The sequence below is a fragment of the Corvus brachyrhynchos genome, unplaced genomic scaffold, assembly GCF_000691975.1.
Source record: "Corvus brachyrhynchos isolate BGI_N302 unplaced genomic scaffold, ASM69197v1 scaffold17, whole genome shotgun sequence".
Lineage (NCBI taxonomy): Eukaryota > Metazoa > Chordata > Aves > Passeriformes > Corvidae > Corvus > Corvus brachyrhynchos.
In genome coordinates, this window is record NW_008240046.1 from 12799598 (window position 1) to 12823976 (window position 24379).

The 24379-nt window shown below is 42.0% G+C and overlaps 1 protein-coding gene across 1 annotated transcript in view; it reads left to right on the plus strand.

Moving 5' to 3' along the window:
- The window catches only part of ENPP6 (ectonucleotide pyrophosphatase/phosphodiesterase 6), a 32729-nt gene extending 8816 nt beyond the window's left edge, over positions 1–23913 (plus strand). Inside the window, exons 2-8 of the mRNA XM_008641475.2 lie at positions 1990–2169; positions 8202–8313; positions 12612–12753; positions 13642–13821; positions 16105–16242; positions 20274–20397; positions 21189–23913. Of these exons, the coding sequence (XP_008639697.1) occupies positions 1990–2169; positions 8202–8313; positions 12612–12753; positions 13642–13821; positions 16105–16242; positions 20274–20397; positions 21189–21412 (1100 nt within the window). The 3' untranslated portion in view covers positions 21413–23913. The remainder of the gene's footprint in view (positions 1–1989; positions 2170–8201; positions 8314–12611; positions 12754–13641; positions 13822–16104; positions 16243–20273; positions 20398–21188) is intronic.
- Positions 23914–24379: the final 466 nt, after the last annotated feature.

The window sequence follows — 24379 nt, forward strand, 5'->3', positions numbered from 1 at the left end:
GCTCACCTGATCTTCTTTTCTGACCCTGTGAACCAGGCACATCTGCAATGAAAACTGATGCCTTACAGTCTTCTAGGCCTCTTTTTCAATATTAAGAAAAGGATTTGGAGTCCATAGAAAATTGAACTAATCTAATGCAGAGAACAGAACACTGTCCTCTGTATTAGTTCAAACAGTTAATTAAACTTCCCTACAATACTACAAAGAACAGTCTCCAATCTCTTCCTTAAAAATGTGGATAAACAGAGAGCAGACCTTAAGTCCTATAGGATCAGTAGCAGCTAGAGCCCATTGTTTGTATACGAAGACTACACAATACATCATACAGATACCTTATCTGTAGGTTTCACACTGACAGACCTTCAGCACTCACCTGCAAGTTTCCCAGGCTGGCACAAATTACCTGCTGCAGTTTATCAGGTTGATAGATGCTTAGGAATACATGGACTTTAAGAAGCTGATGTTGTCCTGTAAATTGTAGGCCTCTGTTTTTGATGCACTATAGCGACTTCCTTCCTTCCTATCTCTTTTGAGACTTACAGCAAAGAGAGCACTTGACAGCCTGAAGAGAACAAATTACTGCCCATCCAATCTACCAGTTCTCCTATATTAAACCTGTTTGCTAAGTATGGTAAGTAGTGACTGCCACAAACTGGGACCACTTTTTTCCTCTGGGAAGGAGGAAATGTTTTGCATAATTGAAATACTTTTTAGTAGGGAAGGAGAGTTCAAAATCCATTTCAAGATCACATGCACCCAAAGTATACAGAGTCCTCTGCTTGAAATAACAGAATAAGAATACCAAGGTTATTTCAGTTCTGATCACCATGCTCAGGCTCAAAATAATCAAAGCATGTTATCTGGATCCCTGCAATAATATGACTCACCAGCTAATGAGGACAGCGTCTAACACAATCTTCTGTTGCTTTTTAAGATATGGAAATAAGGAACTTCTAGTACGACTTAATCTTCAACATTTCTTTTCCCATTTCTGTTAATTCATTTTCAGAATAACTCCTAAAATATGGTATCTTCTCTCTGTCAATTACAAGAAGTAGAAGACATATCTCAGTTATTATATACTAGTTTCTTGTAGTATGAAGTTGCCCAAGGGCCCCTCCGATACAATAAGGGGCCTGAACATGTCTGATGAAATGATTGCTGTGCCCACAACCAAGAACAAAGCATGATCATTACAAGAAAAAAAAGAAAAGCTAACAATAATGGAAAATAAAATGTGTTTGCCTAGTTTTTGCCTGTTTGCAGAAAAACAACGTGCCCTATGGATAAAGGAATAAGAAATGCAAGTTTCCCAATCTCTTTTCTATGATTCTAGATTGTGCTCTTATCACCTTCCGTTCACAGCTTGCTTCCCACAGCCCTCTGGTTGTGAGTGCTGATGGGTACCTTAAAATGGCCTCAGACTTGGCAGGTGTTGGGTGTGTAGAAGGAACCAGGTGTCAGCCAAACTTGTGGCACCCGTGGGCTGCTGCTGACATGGTTTTTGTGTGGGGCTGAAATGTTGAGCAGGCCATGGGGTGAGAGATTTGTTTCTTCTGGCCTCAGCTGTCTAAAATTTGGCTGCCTGAAGCTGAGAAAAGGCTGTGATCTTTCTCTACCAATAATAGAGAGTATATGCACCTCCAGATACCTGAGATGCCTGTCTTAGGGTGGCATGAATTGCTCTCTAGACATGACTCTTCTCATCCATTGATTGTGAGGGGAACACGTGGGGGATGAAAAGCTTCAGCAACTAACTTTTGGGTGTCTGAACTGGGGGATTTAGTGAGCAAACTGGAGCACCTCAGTAAAAGGTAAGAGTCAGGGAGATTTTATGAATGGTCACAAGGTAAGAGATCTCTGAATTCAAGTCACGGCTTTCCAGCTGATTTGCTGGATGATCCAGTAGTAGCAGTGGCAGTGCTGCCAGCATCCTTCTACTGAAGAACACCAATCTGATTGTGCTGCTTTTTTTCTTCACTCTCAAAGGTCGCCACTGTGAGGTCCATCAGATGACTGGAAACTACATGTGGGACCAGAAGGCAAATGTATCTTTTGATATTGGTGTGAATAAAGAAAGCCTGCTGCCTCTCTGGTGGAATGGATCAGAGCCTTTGTGGGTCACAATGATGAAAGCTAAAAAGAACGTTTCCATGTACTACTGGCCAGGTTAGTATGTGAAAAGTTGCTACAGTGCATCTTGACATCTGAGCACTCCATATGCTGTAGGAATGGTTCTCTAATACAGTTCTGAAATACAGATAGGAATTTTATGTTCTTTACTAACCACACATAGAAATGAATTAGCTCTTCTTCGGTCATGATAATTTGCATATGCTTAGAAAGGAGGAGACTGAAGTATCACTAGAGGCAGCTTTCCACTAAATGCTAGCTTCAGGAGGGTGCTGGCTTGAAGAGCCTCCCTTCCTCTGTCAAGTGCTTGTTCCTCTTCCCACCTGTAACTTCTGCTATGCTGAGTGGTTGCTCCACGAATGGTTCATGGTCCAGTCAAAGTTAAACAGTAACCACCCTCCCCCAAAGGCTTCCTTGGTTATAATCTGGAAATCAGTAGCTGAGAGCTGAAGATGATCTGCTCTGTGGGGACAAGAAAATCCAGCTGAAAGCAAAGCCTCCTTGTCCTCTGGTCCCCCTTCATTGTTAATTCATCTGAGGTCCCAGTTGTTCTGAGTCTGAGACATTCATTTGGAGGGACTTGGCCTTTCTGTTCCTCATTTGTTAGATATTGGACCACTGGAATGACTAGGGATGTGCAATAATGAGTCCTTTTTAACAAACAGAAGTATTATATCCCCTTAGGCTATACATCTAGGGACTCACATGGAAATAGATGTTCCAGCTGAGCAACCAGACCAAATCCCTTGCAAAGTACCCAGATTCTCAACTTTCTAACCTTCTGACTGCTACCTACCCTAAGCAGTCTGCAGTCTCAATGTGTAAGTGCAGGCTGGAGGACCACAGAGCTGTTAGAAGAGCTGTACTGAATACAGCCAGCGCCAGCAGGGCAGTGGCAGCTGACTCATGCCGTGGGCTCCTGGCCAGCTTGTCTCTGCATCCCAATGCACATGTGCCTGGCCACAGTCTTTCCATGCAATGTGGCTAATGGTGCCCTGGCAAAAAGCCCACAATTCTAAGGAATGGGAAGAAAGAGTGAACCAAGATGAAAAACATTGAAAAGCCATCCAGAGTGTTTCTACAGTACTGAAGAGCAAAAAGATCTGACGATGACAGTATTGCCTTATAGACTCAGAGGCAGTCAAAGAGCTTAGATCAGCCCTTAAAAAATGGTGCTTCCTATTGAAGATGTCCCAAGTGATCTAACAGCAAGGCAAATAGCAGGATATAGAAATTATACAAAAATGTTGGAATTCTTCTAAAAATTTACAGAAATCTCTCTTTCTGTAGACTATTAAATTTTAACTACTATTGTAATTGCTCTCGATAGGTATAATTATGTACTGAATAGATGCAACAGCCTACAGAGAGTTGCTAAAATCCAAAAAACCAGTATCACTTTCCATTAAATGCTTTTGGACTTTACCTAGCTCCTTCATGTTCCCCTTTGAGCAGTGTTTCCCAGGGAGAAGATGTATGAGGTGTGTATATATATGTACCCTGTACACATATGTATACCCTTCACTCTTCTCTGCCTGCTATTTCTAGCTGAAAATTGCAAGAAACAATAGAGCCCCCCTTTTCCTAGTGCTTATGCTCCCCAGTGTATGCATGGACCCTCTTACAACACAGAGGGGGAATTTTTTGCATGGATCTGGTATTTTAGCTATGGACTGTGACATGTATCTCTGTCGGTCCTTAATTATTTAGCTGTGATGGCTGACCTTTGGCAAAGCCATCAGGGCTTCAGTTCAGCAAAAGCTGAAGCACATGTTTATTTTAAGGGTATTCGTGGTCTCAAAGGACACATTGGCCATACAGGGTCAGGCACAGGAAGCAGGGTGCAATGTGGAACTATTGAACTAAAACACAGGGTTGTTGGGCTGCAGTAGAACTCCAGGTATAACTGGGGTGAACAGAAGTCACTCCAAATGCAACAGCATTTATTACATTTTCCCTATATGATTTTTTTTTTTACCATTTTCTAGTTCCATAGTAAGGACAAAATTCTTTCTAAAAATTCTGATCTATCATTTTAAAGCTTAAATTCTTAACAAGCCAATTGAATGAGGAGCTATACCAAACAAAATGAAAATAAAAACCCAAGAATTAATAACCAAGGTGAATAGAGGTCCCACAGACATTTGCACCACATATGATCTGCTATTGGTGATTAGCTTTCCAGCTTAAAGATTCACTGCTGCTTAGTAATGAATCTTGCAAATACGATAAAGATCCAAACAGGAAAAGTTTGGGAAACTCTTAACAGGAACTGCAATATATAGTCAAATTCATCACACTTTCTTCTGGAAGATGCTATTTTCTCTTTAGCCAGCAGTGAAGACAAACTAGATCAATCAACTGAAAAAAATGCATTGGAAATGCCAGAGTGCTGATTCCCAGGACTAACTTTTACCACTGCCATTTCCTCCTCAGAGAGAGTTCCAAGCTTTGCAAAGTCTGAACCCAAAATCTGCTGCTTCATTTTCTTCCCTACATTCCTCTCTCATGTGTAGTCAGTGCTTAAAGAAATAAAATCCAGACCCCAGCACACAGGAACACAGAGCAGGAGGGCTCTCGTATGTGAACAACCATCACAACAGCTTTATCTGTGAGCCTAACATAAACCCTGCAAAGACAACTCATGGGCAGAATTCATCTGGGATCTCTTGACTCTAGAAGCAAAGGAGACAAACTATCACCATGCTGGGGGTCCCAAACACCACTTCTGCCAAAACATAAGGCCTTGGCTTGTGGGGACATTTCTCTCCTTTCTTCATGCTGTGCATGGGATGAAGGGCATAGCCTCACACCCAGGTTGCCTCTTGGAAGCACTGCTGCTCCAGCAGATGGAGAATGCCCAGAGGAGTGCATGAGCATCCTGGCAGCACCGTTGAGGTCAAAGCTTTGGAGTGGTCCTCACCCTCAGCCCAGTAAGTGGTGTCATCCCAGATGCTCAAACTCCTTCATTTCCCAACAGCCTATGCCACTGCTTCAGCTGAAGTGCAGTGACAACTTCTCTAAACACTGAAATGAGAGACAGAAGGGGGAAGAAAAAATACTCTTAACTCAACTTTTGCCATTTAAACACAATTTTTACCAGACTGTACAGCCAGTCTGGAAAGTTTTCAAAACCTTCTGTTATGACATGAAGTGTCCAACTCTTAAATAAATGTTTAGAAACGCAATTTAAAGCTGGCAGAGATTCAGGTCCCCACGTCAGATAGCTAAAGAGGGGTCTATATATCACTCTGAAAGAAGTCCTTATTCCTGCTCCAGCAGTTTAGGTTTTTAAATAAAAGTTTGGAATCATACAAAACTATGCAGATAGGTATCTAGCATTACATCTCAGTAAACACAGCTTAACTATTTGTAGTTTAACCAAGAAATACTTAGCATTCCCTTTGGCTGTCTCCAAATCTGTTTAAATTTCCTTTCCCATAATACCTGAATGAGAAAATTTACCATCTTTCCTGGACTCTACCAAAATGAAATTTAAATATTAAAGGGTCTTCATGGCCAGTATTTTGGACTTGAAAAAGCCCTAACATTAAAAACCCTAATTTAAGTTCTATTCATCATAGAGGTTAAAAAAAAAAAAGGAAAAGGAAGTTCTTGGTGTCTAAGCAGCTTGAATTTCCAATGGTACTGTCAATGAACTGCACACTTGAAGATCACTATCTCATGGCCAAAATGATTTCTAGTTGTTGCTACTCTGTAGTCTTTTATGTCATGCTCATCACTTGACAATCTAGAAATAGCAAAGATATCTCAGCAACTAAAATATTCCAGATCCCCAAGAGATTAATACCCCCAGTTAAAATTATCTCATGACTAATTCTGAGGAATGTTATTTGAGAAAATTACAATCTGATGTCAGTATCTGAAGAAAAAAAGAGGCAAAATTATCATATTAGTCACTGGCTATTAGCAGTTATCCACCTGAACTAAAACGCAAGGCATTTCTAATGACTTTCCAAATGCATTCTTAACTTCTTGCCTGGTTTTGGAAACAATCTTGAGCCAGACTCAAGTATCAAAGGAGAAATTGGCTCCAAAGTTCCAGTTCAATCCTGAAATACTAGCAAAGGCCATAGAAGACTTCTGCTCACCTCTAGCATCTGAGGTAGATGAAAGCCCTTGTTTTACTGCTTGTAGCACCCAGGACATCCTGCAAAAGACTGAGGCTCTGCACCCTCAGGGCAGGGGAATTCCTGGATATGACATCAGGCCTTTCGTGGAATACATTTTTCTGACGATTTGGTTAAGTATCAGCTGGAACCCATCTCTGTGGCACAGTGTAATTTCTTGGGAATGCTGTGTGCAGATGTATAGAAATTTTACTGTGGGATGATCTAGGCAGTCAGTTCTTGTCAAGTAATCTGCTGGCTGTTTATCCAGGCTCCAGAGAACTGTCATGGTGGATCATGGTGGAGAGATGAACACCAAAGTATCTTCATGCAGAAAGGGAAGATTACATGATATGTTTGGGGCAACAGGGGAAGAATGAAAAGTAAGCACCATCCCACAATTTTAATAGAAATAAAAACTAGATAGAGGTTCAAGAGTAGGCAAATGTATTTTTACAGGAAAGTAAATCAGTTGACTACATTTGATGTTTATTATTGCAAGTAATTAATTAATCATAATAGATGTGGTCCCTTGAAACAAAGCATGCGGACACCTGGGAGCTGCTACCATAGGCAAGCAGACTGAATCTGTCATGTGTGCTGTGGCCCTTTAACTTTCAGAAAGGGTAATTTCCATCTGATTTATCTGGCTTTCTGCAAATCAGTGAAGATTTAAAAAATTTCCTAAGCTTAAACATTCAAGTTTTTCTAATCTTTGGTGGTACTCCTGAACCGTCACATCAGAAGACTCTCAGCCAGCTTGGCCTGCAAGCTGTGTGCTTTTCCCTGTGTCCCAGTACTGCACCTCAGTGATGTGAGCTCATGGGAGCTCAGATGCAAGACTGACAGATTCTCTTTATTGACTGTCCCAGTAAGCAAACCACTGTAAATCACCTCTGATAGTAGCTCTGCTTGCTCTAGGGCCCTCTCTGTACTTACACGTTCTCACGCCCCAAGCAACAAGTCAGCTTATGACAGTCCTTAATGCCTATCACTTTCCTCCCAAAGGAGAAGCAGAGGGACCCAGATATAGACAGATTCAGGCTTTGGCTTAGAGTTGCCTTTTTGACCAGCCTGTGTTGCTGTATACAGAGGCCATTTTGCAAAAGGTGGGGTTTTTTTGGTTTTGATTCCTCCTTGTGCCCCAGGAATATATCAGAAAACACCTGTGATGGGAGGACTCTGGGGTACTGGAATAATAATTTGCATGAATCCATTGTTTCTGGAAGCATACTTCTTTTAAATATTAATATTATTCAGCAGCATAGTAACTGGAGAGCAAAAGGGCAAAGAAACCTCACAAAAACATGTTTTTCTATGTTCAGGGCCATGTTCTCCTGTAGGATTTGTTGCTATAAATTTTTAGGCCACAAAACAGACTTTGTTTTGCAAGGAAGCCTGCAAGTTACCAAGAGTGTTAATTGGTTTACACTGTTTAATAAGACCTCCTGGGAAACAGATATAATAGCGGAGAGTTAGTATCACATAATAAAATACGGTTTATAGAGGATATTACAACATAAGATACAGTGTGTCTAACTGGAAAGTATTTGCTGAACTTTCAGAGAACAATATCTAAATCTATTATGTTGGAAGCCTGAAAATGAGGCTATATGGCCACAGTAGTTAAAATATAAACGAGCTGGTGATTTAGGTGGAAATGGTCTGCCACGAGGGAACCAAGCATTTTATTGTGGGAAGATCACACAGAGACCTTCCTTTAGAGAGGGAAATAAAAGGATCCAATGTACAGTTTGCTACAAGCACTTGTCAAACCAACCTCTCTCCCCTTTTCCCTTGCCAACCACATCGTTTCCGGCAGGGAAGGCGTAAGGTAAGTAACGTCACAGGGAATTTACAGACCTGAACTTGGACCCCATGGTGTGAGGTCTGTGATCAAGGTGAAATAGCAGAGCTTACCACATTTTTTGCTCGTAGGTTGTGAGGTCGAAATCCTTGGAGTCAGACCAAGTTACTGCCGCGAGTACTTCAGCGTCCCAACAGACAAAAACTTCGCAGATGCCATCAGTGATGCCCTCAATTCTCTGTGGTACGTCACTAGATTTTTGCAGTGTGGGGTTTCCTCTCTCTAGGACAAGTACTTGGATTTACTATCAGGGAGATTTTCAGGATGGGCTTCCAGGTAGGAAGATGGGGGCCAAAACTGCTTTATAGTATCATCATAGAAACGACACCGTACCAGAAACAGGCCCTTACATTAAGAGTGGAGAGAAATATGTGCTCCTCTGTTTCTTTGTAGGGCACAAAAAAGAGTAGCTGTCCTGGCTTACTACTTTTAATTTGCTGTTTCAAACTACTTCAGGATGAGCCTGTGCATGCCTATTCACTGACCTGCAAGAAAAGGCTTTGAAATGCTTGGATTTAGAGAGGGAATTGGGAAATTCTGAAATTCAGCTCCAGTCACTTGTTTATGAGACTGATGCTTTGGCTTTTTCTTCATTTTAGAACACCTCAAGCAAAATATTTTTGGAGAGGGCATTCATTTCGTGCAAATATGACTATAGAATACAGTAGAATAGAAGAGTTCAGTTGGAAGGGACCTACAACAACCATATAGTCCAACTGATGGAATATATCCCTCAGACAACTGCTAGGAAAAATGTATGTTCCATATCCAGCTTTCAAGTTCCACCATCTCTCATCCGAACATTTACAAGAGACAATTCCACATAGGCTGTAAAATCAGGGAAGATTGCACCACCACATGCAGAGCCAATGCCTTACCTTGGCTATAACTAAGCTCCTTCTTTTAAAACCTTGTTGGTTCCATGATTAATCCAATCCTAGGAAACCCTTCTACTTTATTATTTGTAACTCCATAGCGATTCGCATCTGAAAAGTTTTGTATTCCGATGCTGTGTTGATTGTTCTTGAAATAAAGGCTCTGAAATGATGAGACACTGTTGGAGATGTTGCTCCCAGTTGCACACTGGGTCCTGCTGCACAGATGCTCACAAATCAGTGTTGTTTGCAGCATGGGCTTAGACAGAAGGTGTCTGAGACCATGTGAGAGGTTTTATCCTGAAATTATTTAGCTTAGATTTAAAGAAAGTTACCTGCATGTGACATGAGGAAGTCATATGAGACACAGGAGTCTTTCTGGAGATTTTGCAATGCTTTTAATTCAGTGAATAAAACAAGGAATGGAAGACATAGTACAGACATCAGCTCTGACTTCTGGTGGAAACCCAGATTTACTGTAGAAAGCTTTATGGTCTGATATAATTTTGGGATGGGTCAAGATATAGTTGAAGCTTCCTGCCTGGTTTCTGTGAAGCACAGTACATAAGGCTGCTCGGTGCTGGTTTTCAGCTCTGTAATTGTCAGCATGGTTAAAAGTGAAGCATAAACTGCTCAGAGTTCCAGCCCTTGAAGCTGTTATTTTGGGTAGCTGGAGAGTTTCGATAGCTAATTCATTCCAAGCCACAAGGCTGTCTGCTGCTGTCTGTGGTGGAAAAGGAAAGGGACACAAGAGTGCTGTGGAACAACTTGCAAGAGGTGAAAGCTGATGATTTCAAGGAAAGTGAAAATCCCTGCCACAAGATGTCTGCCATAAATAACAGCTACAGTCTTCTGAAGTGCCCAAATCCTACAGATCATCCCAGTGCTGCAGGAGGTCCTGTCTCTGGTGTCTGTTTACACACCAACCCTGGTGAATTTCTTCCTGAGTTCTTTTTCTTTAAACTAAAGTGTCCTGTCTCCAACAAGGCAGGAAAGAGGAAAAAGGAATGATTTTAGATAAAATTAACAATCAGGTTTGGGTGTAAATATTGCAGGGACTTGAAGTAGGAAGGGAGGGTAGAGAATGAACAGTTCAAAAATCTGGTAGGTTTTCCTTATTCTTTCTCTCAGTCATCCTCTTTGTTTATTTCTTTAAGATTTAGAAGAAAAAGTTCCATGCTGCTGGGCCAGCCCATAAGAAGTAACACCTCTGAAATGTTTTTACTGTAGGCATATTCATTTAGCAGGATTTAGCATCTCTGAGTGGAAGAGTCTTGAGCTTGTCATCTATATCTTTTGGAAGTGCTTTTGACTTTTGAAGCTGTTCAAAGGCTGGCAAATGCAGTGTGTTTCCTTTCCATATCCCAGGTAATTGGAAAAGCCCATTAGGCTGAGACTGTCCTTAGCTACATGTGGGAAAACAGCCTGTGGCAAGAGCAGTCTGTTGCCTGGAGCAGTGCCTTGCTCACTTGCCCTAATGGCAGGTATTAGTAGTTAAAGGACTGCACTTAGGCACCCACCATTAGCAAACCTTGCAGGGACTCCAGGGTAGAGAGACAGAGCCCTTTATTGTGGCGTGGTGGCCTAGGGTCTGAGCAAGGAACGCCCGGGCCCATCTGAACTTCACTGAAGTAGAAAGTTTCATCAGCGCAAGGACAGAAGTACCTAACTCATCAGGGAGCCACTGAGCTTCCCTCGGAAAAGGAAATCATCCTTCAGGAATATTCTCCAGTCTCTTCAAACAGGTGCTTCAAGACCACTATTTAGACCAAGAATATTCAAAATAAAGTCAAGCATCTGTTTTTGGCAAGTGAAACTAAAACCTCCCTTGTATCTTTTCCACAACTGTAACTTGAGGGCTGTTGTAATCTACCTATTTTCCTGGACAGGTGTCATGAAGTCTTCATCGTGCTTGCAAAGTGTGCTGGTAGAATATAAAACACTTTTTGGTATTGCCATCAATGCTGTCCAACTTTCTTCAGAAATCTTTTCTTAGTCATTTATTTGGAAAGTTACTGGTGATGGAAGAAGACAGGACTAACACACAGAAAGACAGAATACTTCTCCCATGCAAGCCAGGATAAGGGTTTTCTTAGAAAACCCTTTTTTTTCCATAGAAAAACAGGCAAAAATGGAAACAAAGTCAAACTCCAGATGTGCTGTACCAAATCCTGCAAACTCCTAAGCATGCTGCATTACTGGAGCTTGTCCCATTGAAGTTATTAAATATTCTTCCTTAAAGCACTGAGCCCTCACTGAGAAATCTCACCATGGCCTAAATGAGATTGCTTGTTTTATGCAATAAATCTCTTTCTTAGCTTCTATCTTGATCGAATTGATCATTTACTTACATAAATTAGTTTAAGTAGCTCATAATACAGGCACTGCAGCAGAAGAGAACTATTTCAGTAGGTTCAATGACTGTGTATGCAATAGAGAAATTACAGGGTTAAATTTTACAAAATAATTTTTGCCTAATACAGATGGAAAGTAACACTTAAAATGAAGCTGGGGAGAGGGGAGGGCTGCTTCATTTAAATTACTTTAAAATCTTGAAGAGGGAGGAACAACACTGTTCTGCAGGGCCAGCAGTGGAGAAATTCCCACCGCAGCAGATACCTTCAGCTTCTCACAGGACTGCTTCTCTGAGGCCTTCTGCAAACTGAGAAATGCAAATGACAGACTCTAATCCATTCACTCAGTCCCTCACCCCTGATTTTGCCTCTTCTGTCCCACTCATTACACCAGACTACCCAGGTGTCTTTAATCAGAGACGCTGGACCTGTCAGGACATAACAAGTCTTTTTGTAGGGATCTTGATATGGATGAGCACATGTAATATGTATGGCATGCTCTGCCATATATTAAGTACAGCACAAAAAGACTGGGTCTGAACTTCATAAGCATAGGTTTGTGATTTTATCCACACAACTTCCCTCAGGGAGATTTACAGTGAACAGTAAAGTGGTCATGAAAATGAAATTAAGCGCTGATGTGTGCACTTATCCCCACTAATTAGGCTGAGAGTAGTCAGTGCAGAAAAGTGTGATCAGCTAAACTTGAGCAATTCGGAGATTACCTTAGTTTCCCTTGCTCATATTCCTGAATAAAACCCCCTTAATCTCATCCCAGTTTATACTGCGTGGTATTTTGTAAGGAAGAGCACATCCTGAGTTGACCTCTGTGGTTTGGAAGACCTCACACAGGAGAAAGCCAGAAGTGCCAAAATTTAATTAAAGCACATTTGACTGGTAATTCCCATAATCCTTTTAACAGGGGCATTCAGCAGAGAAATCAGAATTTCTTTGTTATTAAAGGGGAAGCTGTCTTCCTAATTCAAAGAGGTTAGTAACAGACTGCCAGGCCAGCCTATGCTTGCACATGGCAGTTTCCACCTGCTGCCTGTGATGGGAGTCTCAGGCAAACTCAGGAGACGCTGGGTGTGAATAATGAGCCCAGCAGTGCAATAAGTGGTAGGACAGCACAGGCTGGCAGTAGAAAACGGAGGTTTGTGGCTCTACATGCTGGTGAAGATAACGATGACAGCAGCCAGGAGATCTCCATACGTGTCAGCCTTTCACTCCTTGCCCTCTCTCCCACGCCCAGCAACAACAGCGCTGAGATGGCCGCAGTGTACTACGAGCGCATTGATGTGGAAGGCCACCACTATGGCCCTTTGTCCCAGCAGCGGAAGAATGCTTTGAGGGAAGTGGACAAAGCCTTGAGCAATATGATCTCACTCATCAAGGTGAGTGGCACCCAAAAACCCAGCTCCTGGGTACCTTTGGAAAAGGCTTTTAAAACTGGTCTTTTTTGGCACTGCCAAGAGCCTGTTTAACACCTGTAACTGAATGCAGTGGCTGTAAACTTTTATTTCCTGAGAAACAGACTACTGAGATCATGGGGAGTTCAAGGCACCATTACCCTGACTATTATTTTCATTGATGGCATTATAACCCTCCTGGTAGTAGGGTAGCCTACAGACCTACAGTAGCCCCAGGAAGCCACAAACCAATATATGTGTTGCTCTGTTTATGACATGTGTTGCCAACTGAACTTTATTGTAGGCGAAGGAATCAAAACTGTGTTTCCTAAGGTTTGTGGAATCAGACAATTAACTTTTATAGTAGGTTTTATGACAGTATTCAGGACTCTGTACTTTAAACTTGGTTTTAAAAAAGAACATTATCTAAATGATTTTGCAGTGAGAAAATATTTTGGGTAAATGGAAATTCTATGAATATTTCTGACAATGATAAATGCATATTGGAGTTTTTTATGTGTTTCAGTGAAGAGAGGAATATGTATCTTCAATTTCACTAAATATTAAAAGCTCTCATGCTAAGTAAAAAGAAAGAGAGAAACACCTCTTCCGCAAGTGGTATCACAGCAAAATTGCTGAATGGACTTATTTTGGAAAAACTCTGGTGCCAACCTCTCAGAGCAGCAAGTAAAAGTGGGTGTCCACCATTATGGGTGGTGGCAAAGCACATTGCAGGCCATTTGTGGACGTGATCCTTCTGACCAACTTCCACAGAATCAGTGGAGGTCAAACGGTGATTTCAATTTTCCAGCCAGCACACATAGTGCAAAGCTCTTACCTGGTCCTAAAAGTTGTCATCCACTTGCTTCACAGAGCAAAGGCCTTCAGAATGATATCAACGTCCTCCTCTTCTCTGATCATGGGATGACAGACATCTCTTGGGCAGATAAAGTGATTGAGCTGAAAAACTACATCAATATGAGTGACACCATACAAATGAAGGACCGAGGTCCTGTTGTGAGCCTCTGGCCAGCTCCAGAGAAGCATGCAGAGGTGAGTACAGCCTAGTGGTACCTCTTAGGTTTGTGTTTTCTCAGTTTTTATGCCAATTGTGTCTTTTGTTTTCTCATAACATCCAAATACTGCTCTCAGAGATGTGTTCAAAAAATCAGCTCTTATCAGGAGTCAGACTTGGATCCTGTGACACCCTTGTGATGCTGGTTTCCAAAGGAAAATCACACCAGCCAAATCAAAAAGCATGAACTTTCACTGTTATATGGCAAGGACACATGCTTTTAAGCCCCACCACTATTAACTTCTGATAAATAGCTGAAAGATTTTAGCTCAAAATGCACTTTTAGGATTTTATCTGTATTAGTCAATCTGTTGACACTCTAGCTGGGATTTTCAAATGATCCGGAGCAGGTTCAGTATTTATATTCCAGTAAACTCCCACAGACGAATCAACTCCATTAGACCAGAATTGCAAAATGTATTTTTTTACAATATTTTCCTTTGTGGAATTTTTGATTAAGCATGTTGGATTGAGTCAACCATAAAAGCTCAATGCTAGAACTGCAGGATTTTGAGGGATAAATTAAAACAATAGAGAAAAATTTGAAAATCACTTGAAAAGAATGAAAATTTAGTATCTCTGACTAATAGACTACTACACTACAGTCTAACCAGCAACCAGTGCATGAGAAGTCATTATTGCTCTCCTCAGGATATAGATGAGTGGATGTACAAAATGGGCAAGCAATTCCCCAGGCAAATCATTTTGGTTTCTACATTATATTTTATCCAGTTACATTATATTGTAGCCCGTGCAATTTTTTTAAAGAGATTATTTGCTGATTTTGCACCCAAACAGTCTCTTTAGGAACTGTGTATCTGTGATATTGTGAACATTTCAAATTAGTGCCAGAACTGAAAATTGTCTTAGAGGCATGCACGAGCAATTCACTTGCAAGTGCATCACAGGGGATCACAGCACTGATATGCTTAACTCAGAGCTCCCTGTTTTTGTAGGCCAGACCTTCAAATAAGGGCAAGTTGCAACTTCACACTGTCATGGGGTTTCATCCGACAAAGCTCTTCAGCACATGCTGCTCTCTCATTAAACAGCCTAATATTCCTAAGGAGAATAAAGTACAATGCCTTACACTATGGTTTTGTTTCTTTCCTTCATTTCTTTTTAGGATTTCTTGCTGGAGGGCTAGCTTTTTAAGCAAAATGAAGTTGAGTTTCAGTTTCCCAATAGCTAGATTCTCTATTTCTAATTAATTTTAAAGAGCTATGTTTATAAGTTGGAGTGTATTAAAACGTAATGGTTATCACCTCTAAGAATTACCCCATTTCAAAGCACCAGAACTACTGGTTACCACTCTCTAGCTCCAGTCACGGTGGGAGGAACTGTGCCATCACACCCTGGTGCTGTCCTTATGGTCACTGCACATCAGTGCACATATCTGGCACACATATACACACAAGGGCAACTTAGCTGAAAGGCTGGTGAAGAACCTATCACTCTTTGAAGAATTGAGCTATTTATTCCTGAAGATTATTTATATTTCACTGGTGAAAGAACAATATAGGGTCTGGGGACTCCAATAGCTGCCTTCTTTATGGCATATGAACATATTTTTCAGGCATTTGAAATATATTTTCTGAATAATTTGGGGTTTAATGACATTTGTGTGATATTCCAGACAGTATGATTAATATTAATAAACGACTTGCATAGCATTGTGCAGACTCAAAGCTGCAGGCTTTGGCTAATTAATCTTACATCAGATAACTAACGAAGCAGATAACTGAGCACTATCAATTCCTTGATAGTGATTGACTGGGTACGTGCAAGAAACACAGGGGAGGTGACAATAATTCTCCACTCAAGAGCACAAAGAGGGAATGAGTGGCAGAGGCTAAAGACAATAATAACATTTTTTCACACCTGTACACAGTCCACATGGTGCCTTTGAGTGTCTCTCACGACTTCACTTACTGCTTCCTGTGAAGGTGTCGTTTCTCCTGGTCTGTTTCTGTAGGCTGGTATACTCACATGTATACATTTGTGAATGTGTGTATTATAAATACACATAATACATGAATTCACGCATTCCTACGTGTTTATGATCTGAGTTTTCAGAATCTCCTAAACCACATGAGCAGGTTTTGTTCAGCCACGATCTTTGGACAGGCAAAGTCCTGGTTTGAATGATTAGCTATTACAGGGGATTAGCCATTTTTCAAATTCAGGTGTTTCCATATACCCATGGGTGTATTTATCATCTTTACAGCCATATGGTGTCCTAACATTTTTTTGCTTTGCAGATATATCAAAAATTGAAAGCTGTGGAACACATGGATGTTTATAACATACAGGATATTCCAAACAGGTTTTTCTACAAAAAAGGAAAATTTGTGTCTCCCCTAACTCTCGTGGCTGAAGAAGGATGGTTCATAGTAGAGGTAAAGTATAGAAGCAAAATACTTACACAGGAGTGTGAAAAGGTGCAATATATTGCTGATCATTGAGTTAAAGTCAATGGGCTAACTACAAAACTAATGTCAATTTTTGCTGTGTACTTAAAAGAACTTAAAGAAATTGCAGCTTTCCTAAAGGCTGACAGTTAAATAGTCAGGATGACCCTTTTTTCTTTGTTGTCATAAAGCAGGAATAGTTCTCATGTTTCATATTCCAGTTTTGTTGCCTTACTCTTCTTCCCCCTGCCATCTACCTTCATTTCAGGCACAGAAAGAGTCCTTATTATCCCTCCATTCAGCAGTACCTTGTGGCAACTTTTCCTTCTGCCTGGCTTTCCACCTGCCAGACTGTCCTAAAAGCGCCCCATTTCTCCCAAGCTCTCCAGTCTCAAAAGGGTCAGACTGGGGGTTTATTCCTCAGAGATGCCCAGTGAACATACTGAAAATCTGGGAACTTGTTAAGCAGAGAACCCACGCATGAAGAGATTTTTCATACTAACTTATTTTTTTACTATAAATTGTTGTGTTATTTTTGCTTGTGTCACTACCAGGCACCTCCACATTGCAGATACTAATTGCAGCTCAGCACATCTCAGAGGGTGAGGCAATTGCATATCTTCTAAGGAGGTAAACTGAGGAGTGGTATTAAGTGCTTTGCCCAAGGCCATACATGAGGTCAGTAAGTTGGCAACAGAACCAAGGAGTCCTGGGTTTCTTTCATGTCCCAGCATAGCCAGTGCACATCATTGCCTTGCAGGTTATTGTAACTCAGCCAAGCATCTTCTTTCATGACCTTCAGAGCTACTGCTCACCAAGCTTTGCTCAGGACAGTCCACACTACCACATTTCTCACTAGCCAACCTGAATTTAGCATAGTAGCTTCTACAGCTGAATAAAAATGCACCTCTAAAAAAACCTGATGGTTTTTGAGTACAGATGGGTGAGTACCACACTTCTGATTTTGAAAAAAAAAGTTTAAAAAGCCGAGTTAAAATTTAGACAGGTAAAGTAGGAATCTGAAACATCTTTTCCAAAATTATTTTTAAAAATTACAACTAAACTCTTTTGTACGAAAGTTCAAAACAGAACGTTTTTACATATTCTGTAGAAAATAAAAAAGCACTTAAAAAAATCATTGAAACTCTGACAAACCTTAATAACAGTGCAGCAAACACTGCTGCTATGATAATTATTTCTGTCTCTCTGCCCATTCCTTCCCATTGTTTCTGATTTTCAAGAATGTCCTCTCATTAATGCTGTCAGATTTTCCTTCTCTTTGGTACATTTTCATTATCTGTGAATGGGATATGAAAATGAAAGTTTCCTGTCATATTTTTAAAGAAATAATTGAGCCTTCTATTATACTTCCTGCCCAAACCACTGAAGAGAGGATGTGCAGCTCTTCCCTGTCATGCTCCCAGGGTTTTTTAACTCTCTGTTTGCTAGTGGATAGCTAAAAGCTGTTTGAAAAAGGGGATTTTGTTGTTGGTGGTGGTTTTTGAAAGAGACAAAGGGGGTGTATCTGAAAAGTTGTTTTCCTCATCAAGGAACATAGGAACTAAAGCCCACCTACATTTTGGTTAAAGCAGGATGAGGAGGGATTTCACTCTGTATCAAAGCTGATCTGCTCATGTTACCTTGTTCCCTTCACATTGAGTGAGTGGTCCCCATCCTTCAAGCAGAAGTTCCCCCAACTGCTCTCCTGCGTGCAACAATGGTGTTAGCCCTCACGGCTGCATGCTCACTCTGTACACATCCCCATTTACTTTCCCAGTGTTTAGAGATCAATTGCAGTACATTTTCTAAACATGCACATGCAGGGAAAAGTCCATTGTCCGCAGTCCCAGATACGCCTGTTTCATCTTGGAGGAGGACTGCTAGCCCAGGCTTAGTCTGAGTATGAAAAATTACATCTTGTCCGAGTCCTCCATCCCATTTGGACTTGTCAAGCAGGCACATCAGCATGCTGCCAACTCCCTGGCTCCAAAGAAGCCCCAGGAGTTTGTGGGGTTTGCTGTAAGGCAGAGCCTGATGCTCCCCAGAAGGGCAGTGCTGGGATGCTTGCATAGTCCTGTCCCTCAAGCTACTGCTGTTAGTGGCTCCATTTCATGAGCTGTCACTTCAACTGCAGTTATTAAAGTTAGTAGTATGTTTTCTGACTCAGCTGGCACCAGAAATTATGGAAATGACTGTGCATTTGACTGCACATTCTGTTGGGAGTAGGTGTCTCCTGGTTTCTGGGTGATTATGGAAAGCACACTACCTCTTCCTGCATTTGATATTTCTGGAGAAGCAACTGTGTCCAGGACATCTGACAGGACCATGGAGGGGTGTAGGTATGGCAATGTCATGATGCTGCTGAAGAACCACCACAAATTTAATGTGACTTCACTTGTCTGAAGTTGAGGCTGGTAAATGCTGTGCAGGTTGCCTGATGGTGAGCAGCACGCTCAGTCCCCAGGAATCGCAGGAACTACAGTATAAGGAGGAAGAGGAGAAGGAGTCTGTTTTCTCCTTGGCTTGCTCTGAGCACTGTCAGGGAAATAGATGGGACAGGAAAAGAAATTTGTCAGCTAAAATAGTTTAATTTAATCTGGAACTACCCAGAGAAGTTGTGGAGTCGCTCTCACTGGAGATGTTCAAGACCTGTCTGGATGCAATCCTGTGCAATATGATCTAGGACAGCCCTGCTTGAGAAGGGAGGTTGGACCAGATGATCCACTGTGATCTTTTCAATCTGAACCATTCTGTAGTATTCTGGAATTATCTGGTACATCTGCCGAGTATTACATATGAAGAAACAGGGACTTCCCCTGGAAAAGAGTTGGAAGAGCTACACCTCTTAGTCATCACTACTGCTGTCCTCAGTGCAGTCAATTTTCTTCCTTACGGAAGAAGACAAAAATCAGACTAAATAAATGTTTCTAAAAGGAAAGAGATCTTCAGTTAATCTGCTTCACCATCTGCAGGAGTTGCTGCACCACTTGCCCAAGGTGGGAATGTGGAAAACTCCTTTGGGGCATCTTCTGTGCTTCTGTGCCCAAGTGTGAAGGCCAGACCTGGACACTCTAGAGAACTGTGCAGCTCCTTCTCTGTAATTATCAGAGAAATTATTGTTGGGGTCTGATGAACTGCCAGTTGATGTTCTTTGTTTAAGTGAAATTCCTGCAATAGTTTTGGGGTTATCTGGAGTGCCACATCTGCTGCTATCCCTAAGGAGCATGGGACAGAAGAAACTCATGGACAAATTGGTCCAGCATTTTGATCAACCCCTAGGGACTGCTGATCTGACAGATATGGCACTGTTGTAGGTAAGAGCTGTTAATGCAAAGCAGGAGAAAGTAAGGAAGGAATTTAAAAGAACATCTTAAGGGCAATATGGGCAAGGAAGAATAAGATTTATAATGACAAATTAATGAAGTGTAGATCCACTGAGTAAGGAAATAAAACAGAGTCTAGGCCACAGAGAGTGGGACTGTCTTAGGTCAGAGCCAGTGTTCCTTGGAGCAAACCTCGTGCTTTAATTTCAAAACAAGTAGGGAGAAGAAATAATAATTAGAAAATACCTAGTAGGGGTGATATTTGTATTGTTAGGCTGACTAGTCAAATGGAGCAAAAATTACTTATTTTTCTAAGGTGTCAATGGCATGTGGGGCAGAACAACACACCAGCAAACCCACAGAAGTGCATGGCACTGGGTGGGAGAGCAGTGCTGCTGGCAGGCATGGGGAGAGGGACAGCACCTTGTTTACATGTGTCACATATGACTGTGGTACTTCGTGCTTGTGGCAGAAATTTACGTGAGTTGTCCTCCCCTTTCAGCTGGGAGGTGGTTACTCACTGACACAGCAAAGCCAGGAGTCACCCCTCCTGGGGATGAGCTGCTGTGCAGATAACAGCACAGTGTGGGGGCCTGATGGGGTGGTACAGCACATGGAGACACAGCATGGCACCCCACAGTGCCCCAGCACAGCCCAGTAGGCAGGCACTAACCACACTCTGCTGTTGCTACCCAGAGCAGGGACAAGCTACCCTACTGGGAGAATGGGACAGGGAGGAAGGAGGCCTGGCAGAATGGCTGGCATGGCTATGACAACGAGCTCATGGACATGAGAGGCTTCTTCCTCGCATATGGACCAGGTACAGTGCCACCATCCCTGGTGTTCCACTTCCCCTGCAGCCCCATGGTCCTTGCCCCTGCATCCCTGCAGCCCCTGGCACATCAGGACCCTGATGTAGCACTCTGCGACACCCAAAAATTACAAATAGATGGCAGGATTTCCTCACTGTGGAAGGTTTGTTGTGCTGCATCTATTTCATAGCTGAAGAAACAGGGCAGAGAGATGTGAAGGGATTTAGTCAGCCTCTCTCTGATGTCCCAGTGCAGTTACTATCTCTTTGCTCTCTTTTCCCAAATTTTGGCCTAAACTTTTAATTCTATTTGAAACACATGAGTCCTGCTTTTGTCAGGGGATTCAGACTTGCTACTGCAAGGCACTTTCTTTGGGAAGGTTGCAGTATACCTCACCCACCTGTCTGACAGGCAGACACAAAACTCCTGGTTTCCATTTCATCAGGCCCTTTAAACAGGGCAGAGCACCAGGCTGCAGCTGCAGACAGGAGTGAAAGCAGAATGTGCAACACAATTATGTCAGGCTATTAAATCTACCAAGCACACACAGTAGCTTCTGTACTTAGAAATCCGGGGTTTTTTTTAGTTTTTAGAATAAAATTGGTCTAGAAGTAAAAATAATGAACAAAATTGTTTAAAATGTTTTTGCTGAGCTATGTTGTAAATTGTATAGCATGCCACATCCCAGCCTGGTGGGCGAGTCCCAGGAAAGGCAAAGGAGCCCTTGCCCTGCAGCACCCCACATTCCAAGGGCTGAGCCCCAAGTTGCATGATGCCAACTCCTCTCTTTTGTCTGCAGATTTCCGATCCAACTACCGAGCGCCTCCCATCAGATCCGTGGATGTTTACAACATCATGTGCAGCCTGGCAGGAATACAGCCACTGCCCAACAATGGCTCCTGGTCCAGGGTGGAGTGCATGCTCCGAAACACAGCCCCCTTGGCACCGCTCCCCCCGTGCAGCAGCTGTGTCCCGGCACTAGCTCTGCTCTCCCTGTTCGCCAGGCAGATCTCCTTACTGTGATCCCTGAACAATGTCAGTCAGTGTCACCAGCAACTCCATCCTTCTCTGTTTGTTTTTTTAAAGTTCTTCATTTGAATAATAGCTTCATTAATAGAGTGCTGTCCCCCACTCCTCCATTGTGCTCCACCAGGCATGAATCTGACCCGTCCTGCATTTACAATGGTTTTAACACGAAGCCAGGTTTTGTGCTGCTCCAAACACAGCCAGGGACGATGGTGTTGCTCACTTAGATTTACAGCACTGGCAAGGAGAGCAGAGTTGGCTGGCTATCCATAAAGTTTTCTGGTGAGTGCACATGGGGATCCCTGAGCATCAAGCATGTCCCACCCCAGCATCTTTCACTGAGGAGCTCACCCTGGCTCCCCGTACTGAGAAGCTCAGGAGTGGAGAGCGACCTCTTTGCATTTAGCTGGGTTCATCCTGATTCACCCCTTCATCTCCAGCTCCATCAGCAGCAGAGCCCCATCTCCTTACAGCACCAGCCAAGCCCTGTCTATACTGACCCAGTCTTCAAATGGCCAAGAGCTTTGCTGAGTGACCATAATGCCGAGGGAGGTGGGTCAGCAGGAGAGCAGTGAGAGCATCCTACTTCTCTCAGCCTTTCCTTCTTCATTTTCACCAACATGAGTACTGGCTCTGCCCATTTTCAAGGCCAGGCTTCCTTCATGGACCACAGCAGTGAGGAGGGCTGGGAAAGGGCAGAGTGACAGAAACCATCCACTTCAAAGCCAGTGGGAAAATGAATAGACATCTGGACACACAAGGGTCAGGAAAACATGGGATGAAAAAGCCTGGCATTTAACACCCTCTCTGCTTTTCCTGGTGAAGTTAATATCATCTGCTCACGTTTCGATGTTTTATACCCAATTGCACTTCTGAAGGTTTTTCAACACTTAGTGCTCTTCCACCAGCTGTTGCTCTCTATCCCTCTGCCTGGTGACCAGCGCATTTCCCTTTATTCTGTAGCAGGGAGAGAGGTCTACACTGATAGATATCCCACCCTCCCAGCTAATCCTAGTGATCATTTCCACCATGGGCTATCAAGCACAAGCAGAGTTGTAACAGTAAAGTTAAATTAAACAGCAGGAGAGGATAGAGCTGTTGCCAGAGGTGCCTTCGGGTGTGCACAGTGCTTTATCTGATATACCTCTGAACCAGGAGCTTTCAGCAACAAACTGCCTTTGGAAGGATTGAGGTCCCTCCCCACGTAAAAACAAAGCTCTAGGACTTTCTATCTTCTGGATCCAGAGTTAAGCACGATCCGGGTATGTATGGTACAGTACATTTAAGGGTGAATGATTACACTGTGGGGAAAAAAAACACAAACACTAAATTAAACTTGACAAAAGACTTCTGTATTAGCTGTAAAGATTTATGTAATGTGTTTTTAAAGCTCAAGTGAACCATCAAATCAATTGGGAAAAAAATGGAAAAAATCAGTCTTTGTTATTAGACTGTTGAGTATAAAAGGCAATTTAGAGCTTTCGAAGCATTTGCAGTAGCTGTAAAACAGGCACCTATTGTTCAGAGTTCCCTGTTGCTCTTTAATGGACCAGGCTCAATGAAATCACTGGAGCACAATTTTAAAGAAAAAAAAAAAAAAAAGATCAGCATACAAGATAACCAAATTACCAAATTTTGTCTGAAAATCAACAGGATAGAAGCCATCAGTGCCTGCTAACCCCTCCACAACCTGCCATTTTAAATCTTACCAGCAAGCAGAACCCAAGGTCTTCTTACAGAAGAAATGTTTCTAAAGGTATAAGGGTATATTCAGCTCCTCAGATACACAAACAGAAATTGAAAATAACAAATTGGGTCCCTTGAGTTGTTCCACGGATGGGCCATGACACAGGAAACCAACACTGATCCTTGTGAGTACTTTGTGTAACTCATTTTTGTCAGTGTCCACATGCAAATACTGAAGGTTAATCCACTTGCAATATGATTTATTTGACCTTAAGGCAAGCATTGTGTGTACAGTAAAAGATACTTGGTCTGTAAAAGGAAAATTTGATGGCAGACCTTCCAGAAGCTCACTAGCTTTAGGAGAACCACAGCTCATTATTTTTTGAAAAGTGCATCTTTCTTCCTCAGAAATGTTGTACCTCTGAATCAGTTCATGTTCTCATTCAAAAATCAAGTGTCTTAACTCTCGCCTATTTTTCTGTATACTATGCAATGGAGGTGGGTATATTTTAAACCTATTTCTGAATGATGTTTTTATACAATGACTGATTGTGAATGAGTGAATAATTCTAAAAATGGTGTTAGAAAAAACACATCTTTGTAAATACTGTAAGATTTTTGAAGAAGAAAACAGCCCAAAACCTTCCCTTCAACACTTTGCCTTTCTTGTCTAATTGCTGCATCAAAGTGTGATAAACAGTGTTTGAAGCTTGTGCTGATTAATTATCAGAAAGATGAATGATAACATTGTTTAGAAATGGCAAAGTTGTCAGCATGTAAATTAAGGACATTAAATGCATCACACGAGATGATGTATCTTGTATATGCAGTCCTTTTTTCCAGATGTATTTCATTGTTTAACCTTTTGAACATCCACTCAGGGACATGTAATTCCCACTAGCCAATAGACACGACAAAACATTTTGCACTTCTTAGAAGAGGGGTGAGCCCTGGATGCTCTCTCCAGACCTACTTCTCTAAGCCCAGTGTGTCACCATCACATCAGCTGCTTGCACAGAAATTAAGAGCACCGTCACTGGTATGAGGGTGCAGTAGATTCAGGCTTTCCAGAGCCCCCCTTTTCCAGTGGGAGATGGTGCAAATGTCAACAAGACCTCAAAAACCAAAGCTACAGGCCTGAAGGACAAGGGGGCTCTATTCCACTCTAAGCTCCACAAACCAACAATGTCCATGGAAGAGACTAATTCAATAGAAATAAGTCTCCAAGCCTACTCAGTGGAATTTATCTTCTTTTCCTTGTATTAACTGACCACAGAG